At 36.7% G+C, this 6000-nt stretch overlaps 2 protein-coding genes across 5 annotated transcripts; both read right to left on the reverse strand.

The window, feature by feature from the left end:
- Positions 1 to 85: 85 nt before the first annotated feature.
- Positions 86 to 1532, reverse strand: LOC111799797 (uncharacterized). Of its 4 annotated transcripts, none has more exons than XM_023683276.2 (3): positions 1401 to 1507; positions 1313 to 1363; positions 86 to 1089 (listed from the first exon to the last, which is right to left on the reverse strand). In XM_023683276.2, the coding sequence occupies exon 3, from the start codon at positions 1053 to 1055 to the stop codon at positions 318 to 320; it is 738 nt and encodes a 245-aa protein (XP_023539044.2). In that variant the 5' UTR covers positions 1056 to 1089; positions 1313 to 1363; positions 1401 to 1507; the 3' UTR covers positions 86 to 317. The 4 variants fall into 4 exon arrangements, with proteins under 4 accessions (XP_023539044.2, XP_086982155.1, XP_086982154.1 ...); XM_087126029.1 differs by having other exon boundaries at positions 86 to 1060; positions 1401 to 1497; XM_087126028.1 differs by having other exon boundaries at positions 86 to 1077; positions 1401 to 1493.
- A 1657-nt stretch (positions 1533 to 3189) lies between these two features.
- On the reverse strand, positions 3190 to 5780 carry LOC111800665 (large ribosomal subunit protein mL102 (rPPR5)). Its single transcript, XM_023684467.2, has one exon. It carries the CDS (start codon positions 5680 to 5682, stop codon positions 3439 to 3441), a length of 2244 nt encoding a protein of 747 aa, XP_023540235.2. The 5' UTR covers positions 5683 to 5780; the 3' UTR covers positions 3190 to 3438.
- Positions 5781 to 6000: the final 220 nt, after the last annotated feature.

A 6000-nucleotide genomic window follows, 5' to 3' on the forward strand; every position in this document is an offset into this window, starting at 1 on the left:
CAAGCAAATATTGTCCGTTTTCACTTATTAGATATGGCCGAGGCGCACATGACAAGGTAGAAATAATATAATTTTATTATAAAAATTGAGATATAATATAATTTCATTTCATATAAACAAATTTCTTTTCCAAACAAGATGATAAAATAAAATAAAAAAGGTTACCAAAAAATGAGACCAAAATAATACCTATTTTGTTTTCTATGGTAACAAATCGCATAACTTTTCTGTGTTTTATAAAGTTTAATCCCACTGTAATTACCAAATTTAATTTAATTTAATTGATTTAATTGATTTTATTTTTTTTCCTTTTTTGGTTACAGAAACCATCGGCGCAAATGGATGGAGCATTTCGGCATGTCGCCTCTGTTGAGACTTTTCAACCTCACGCCTCCGCACGTCACTTCGATCTTCACCGGCGGCATTCTCCGACCATTCACCATATATCCGATTTTCGTCTCTGCTCCGACGTTCACTATTAACTCGCCGGTTCGGTTGCCGGAGATCAACTTCCAGCCCGCTCCGCTGTCGACTGTTTCATTGCTGACTATAGTTTCGATCTTCAAACTCGTCTTGTTCTCATTAGATTGAACAAAGCTTCGCAAAATCGTTGATCCTAATTCAGTTTGAGTTCCTTCTCCAGCGGCGATTTTGATCTCGATATCGCCGTAATTCAGTGATAACTTCGAGTTAGGGTTCTTGATTTCGATACGACCGAGGGTTCTCGCGTTTAGATACGAGCCGTCCGATTTGTCGGTGACGTTCAATTTCAAGATTCGGAATAATTGGAGATGAAAGACAGGGAGTTTTGGCTCAAACCAGAGGTATAAAACTCCACCACCGGCGACAGCCACAATGATCAGAACCAGAAGGAAAAAGCAGAGGAAACAACAGCATCCACGGCAGAAGCTCCGTCGCTTCTTGTTCATCTGGTTCATCGGCGAAGGAAGAATCAGTTTCCTCGCCGACGGTCTCACCACCGGCTGAGCAGCGAGATTCAGTTCTTTATACCCCGGAGGCTTCTGTAGAACAGGTTTCAATGGCGGCTCTGTCATATTCTCTGAAATTAACGAACTCCTTCACGGAAATCTGATTTAATTACAGTCAATTCAAAATCAATGCAGAAATCGAGACAAAGAAAAAGGAATCTATTCAGTTAATTAGTCGAGTTCATGAATCGCATTAAATATTAGGAAATCGGAATCGTTTCCTCCGGAAAGAAGAACAGAACGTAATTCCATGACACAGGAGAACTGAACTCAAATTCACACGCAGAGATGAACAAATCAAAGAAGAAGAAGAAGAAGAATACCTTAGTTGAACGAATTGCTGCCGGAAATCCGCTCTTGCGATGAGAACGAACTGGTAGAAAATGGAAGAAGAACGAATGTTATTGGCGGTGACAGAAATTTGGATGCGAGGCGTTTGGATTGGTTGCGTTGCGTAGCACAAAATCCAATTTGGTAAAATCATATGGCCTAACAACCTCTCATTCTCATTTTTGTCCCAACTCTCTTTTTTTTTTCACATAAATACAGAAAATCATATGGCTAACCGAGCGTACATACTTATCACTCGTCTCCTAGGTCATTGTCATTACATAAAACTATTTTGAAAAAATCACGAGTATTAAAAATATTTATTATATATTTATATAAATTCACAATTTGAACGTGCACGATGCACTTGTAGGACCTAAATCATTACTGACGAACACATGTCATTTTTTTGTGGACCATTAAGTCGTTTACTGAGTTGTATTAATTCTCTGATGGTTCGTAAGCAAGAGCCTTAAGAGGCTTTACCTCAAGTGATAGGGATTGGAATTGAGCCGAGTCTCACTCGTCATGACCCATCATGATATACATTTTTAAATATCGTGAAATTATTAAATAAAATATTGAAAATTTTGGAATATACACCAAATTATAATTTGATTCTTTCATTTAAGTAAAGGTTAAAAATGTAATTACCAAAACACCATACTCCAAATCTGCAACTTTTAAATACATTCCATTTTAAATTTTAAATTTGGATTCTTTGATTTTATTTATGACATTTTTTCATAATTATTTTTTAAAATGTTTGAAAATAAATAATTTATAAACTAACATTTTACTCCTAATAAAAATAAAAATTTGAACAAATAATTCGAACAATCTTCCAAACCATTCTAATTAAAAAAAATTATGATTAGGTGTCCTGAATTTGTTATTTGATAAAGGTTGTTTGTATTAAAAAATTTATAACCAGAACAATTAGGTTAAATCTAAAAATGTCTCGATCTATAATTAGAGATAAATCCATATCGACATCCTTACCCAAACCAAATTTTTTATGATATGAACATGAGTTAAACGGACAAAATGATTTTACTTTTTTTTTTTTTTTTTTGATGTTATTTGTTTGGTATTTTACAAAATATCATACTAAATAATGCTATAGAGCTATTAAACTGAGTTATAGGTAATAAGATTATGAGTTTATAAGTAAAAGAATACCTCTCCATTGGTACAAGACTTTTTGAAAAAGCGCAAAGCAAAGTTATGACAACTTATACTCAAAGTCACGATAGCATTATAATATATATATATATATATATATTTTTTAAGAGTATTTTTTAAAATTGTAAATATAAATGAAGACGTGTGTTATTAATTGGGAGATGTGAAATTTGAATGCCTTACTGGCAAGTTTCGTAGGACCTAGCCTGTACAACTTTTTCATTAGCTGACAGCTTAACAATCCTAAATAAAATCCTCACTTCAAATTTTCATTCAATTTACTACTATTTTTAAATTCTTTTTTTTTTTTTTCTTTCAAAAATAAGTTTCAAAGAATATTTTAATCTCTAAATTCTAGAAAAATAATTATAAATACTCCACATTTTAAATTAAAAATTATTTGATTAACAAAAATATGAAGTCCTAGATTAAATTATCAAAATATTTTTGAATTCTTTTAATATAAGTGTATTAATATGATTTTTTTTTTAACATTTTTAAAAAATAATGGGAATTAATGAAACTTTAAAATAATTCAACCATGTTTTTAAATTAATTTATTTTATTAATTTAGACTAAAATTACAATAATACACAACAATTTTATGAATAAAATAGTGTTAAATAATGCTCATCATAATAAATTGAATCACTTGAACCCATTTGAGTGGGAATTGGTGAGAGCATTTGGAGGGCTACAGAATCATATTATTCAAACAATTATGAACACCAATGGCCAGAGATAGCAAAGCTTAGAACAAAACAGAGGTCCAGCCAAATTTCATAGCAACAGATGGGTAATAGCTTGAGATTCATTGAAATAAAGCAATGGTGAATGCAGAGGGCAAGGCTTACATGACCTGAACGGAGCGATCCCTGCGTCCGACCACGCCTCCCTCACTTGGGTTACCCTCCAAAATTTGAGTTGTATTGAATCAAACAGCAACACAAGATTTCTTACTTCCCTTTCTGTCTCCTCCACCATTGATGATCATTCTTGAGAGAATATCAGCTTGCTTTGTGTTCCCTTCCTGATTCAGCCTTTTGATCAGATCATCACAGCTACTCCAATCCTTGGCCCCTCCTCCTTTCTCCATGATCTTGCATAGAATCGAGTACGCGTTCAATGTCTTCCCTGCCCCCAAAAGCGCGTCGAGTACTTTCTCGTAACTCGAGAACTCTATGTTGCATTCCCTTTCCAACCCGAAATCTAAAAGCTTGAGAGCTGCAATGGTTTTCCCCTTTTCACAAAGAACAGATAAAAGACTATTGAAATCAGGCGGGCAGTGGCAGCTCATTAGCAAATCGATTCGTCCTAATGCTTCCTCGACGTGCCCTCGAATGAAAAGGGCTTCTAAGATTTTAGCAACTAAGTCTAAGTTTTCGGTTATTCGTTTATCCAACATACTATTCATTACTCGGCTCACGGTCTGCACCCTCCCGTCTGCAAATAGACTTTCCATCACGGATCTAAACAACGCCGGGTCGGGATAGTGCCCACATTCAATCATGCTGTCCAAAGCTGTTTTAGCATCAGCTGGTTCGCCTTTACTCAAGTAGCTCTCGATAAGCAACTTAAAAGACTCGGCATCCCTCGACACGCCTCTCCTACCCATGATTTTCAACATTTCATATGCTAATTCAGGATTGCCTTCTTTGGAATGGCCACGAATCAAATTATTAAACGCAACCTCATCTTGAATACCCTTCTTCAACAACTGCCGGAAAAAGGTTTCAGCCTTTCCAGTCTGTCCATTGTTGCACAGATACTGAATAATAGGGTTATACGCACTAGGCTCGATTTCCAGACTCCTTTGTGGCCTCAATATGATTTCCTTTTCTACGAGATTGTCGAGCAATTTAACTGCCCGATCGTACATTTCAGCTTTGCAACAGTTCTCGATCAAAATACCGTAATGTCCAGCCTCTGTCGGAATGCTTAATCGAATCATCGCTTTCAGCACGTGCATAGCAGCATCCAAATCACCATGCTTGCATTGGCAAGATAACAATCTCATGAAAATGGAACTATCCTTTGGAGAAATATACTTGCTCGCCATTTCGGTCAAAATTTGTCGCGCTTCCGACATTTTCTCTGCATCGCACAGACCAGGGAGCAGAGTTGAATAAGTAATACCATTTGGCTGCACACCAACAGCCTTCATCTCTTCAAACAATCTCAATCCATCGTCAACTCGACCAACCGAAACGTAACCTTTTATCATAGTAGTATAGCTTATCACTGTCGGTACGATATTCTTCCCCTTCATCTCAGTAAAGAACTGCTCAGCCTCCTCCATCATCTTGAACCGATAATACCCATTAATCATAGTGTTATACGTAACGACGTCGGGCAATATACCTCTACTCTTCATGTCTTCATAAAACCTCTTGGCTGTCTCGAGCCTCAACGACAGAAAGAAACCCCAAAGCATCAAATTATAGGTATGGCGAGTCGGCTCAATTCCTTCATTCAACATAGCATTGAAGTACCTCTTCGCCATCATATACCTCCCTCTCCTCAAAATCACCTTAAACAAAGCATTATAAGATTTAACACTTCTCTCAACGCCCAATTCCTTCATCTTTTGAAATATTTTCACAGCTTCCTGAACTATCTCAGCTTTACCATAACTATCAATCAATACAACAAATAAATCTTCATCCCATTCAACACCCTTATTGGGCATATCAAGAAGAATACAACGGGCATGGTTAAGCTTCGCAGCTCGACCAAGAATCTCAATTATTTTCAAATGGGTATCGCGATCATGCCGGAATAAGCCGGCTCGTTCTACCCACCGGAAGAACTTGAGCGCATGATCCGAGTTCTTAGTAGCGTGCAACACATTCCAAACAAGAGAGTGATCAAATTGAGGAACCAACGACCGAATGGAATTCTGTAAACGAGTTGTCCATTCACGATTTGCCATCATTCTACAAATAATATCCTCAATTTTTTCTGGGTTTCGATGCTTACCTCTAGGGGTTCTTCGATTAACTTGCACGTCGATATTAACAGCCACTGCAGCATCGGATTGATCACTGGGGCTTTGATTTTGAGTAGCTGGGGAGATCAGTTCTTGAGTAGAGCTGAAGAAATTAAGCGAATTGAGGGCGGTTGGGCACGAAACCCGGATACGGCTGTAGTGAGGCTTAGATAAAGAAATGTGAGCCATGGATGATAGGATTACGTCGAAACGCCGATGGCGTGCTTCCTAGATGAGTCTCTTACAACGTCAAAACCTCAATGCATCGGAATTCTGTTCGAAGTTTAGGGTTTATGATCCGCTCGAGGGAAACGAAGAAGAGGATTTCAAATTTGGGCCCAAATTTGCTGAGTAAAGCCCATGTTGGAGCTTACAAAGTTAAAGAGGCCCATCCAAAAAACGGCCCAATAACTTTCTTTTTCATTGGTTTTAAATTTTAATTTGAGGCTTAATTGTTTGATTAAATTGTGATAACTTTTAAGCGTTTATAATAATTTATTTAATATT

The sequence above is a fragment of the Cucurbita pepo genome, chromosome 8 (genome assembly GCF_057944985.1).
Source record: "Cucurbita pepo subsp. pepo isolate OVF chromosome 8, ASM5794498v1, whole genome shotgun sequence".
In the NCBI taxonomy this organism is placed as follows: domain Eukaryota; kingdom Viridiplantae; phylum Streptophyta; class Magnoliopsida; order Cucurbitales; family Cucurbitaceae; genus Cucurbita; species Cucurbita pepo.

Bases quoted from the DNA above. Each gene is read 5' to 3' on its own strand.
- LOC111799797 (XM_023683277.2), bottom strand. From the start codon at position 1,473: ATGATTTTACCAAATTGGATTTTGTGCTACGCAACGCAACCAATCCAA. The intron at 1,078-1,312 runs GTATTCTTCTTC...ATTTCCGTGAAG, and splicing joins CAGCAATTCGTTCAACTAAG to GAGTTCGTTAATTTCAGAGA.
- LOC111800665 (XM_023684467.2), bottom strand. From the start codon at position 5,682: ATGGCTCACATTTCTTTATCTAAGCCTCACTACAGCCGTATCCGGGTT.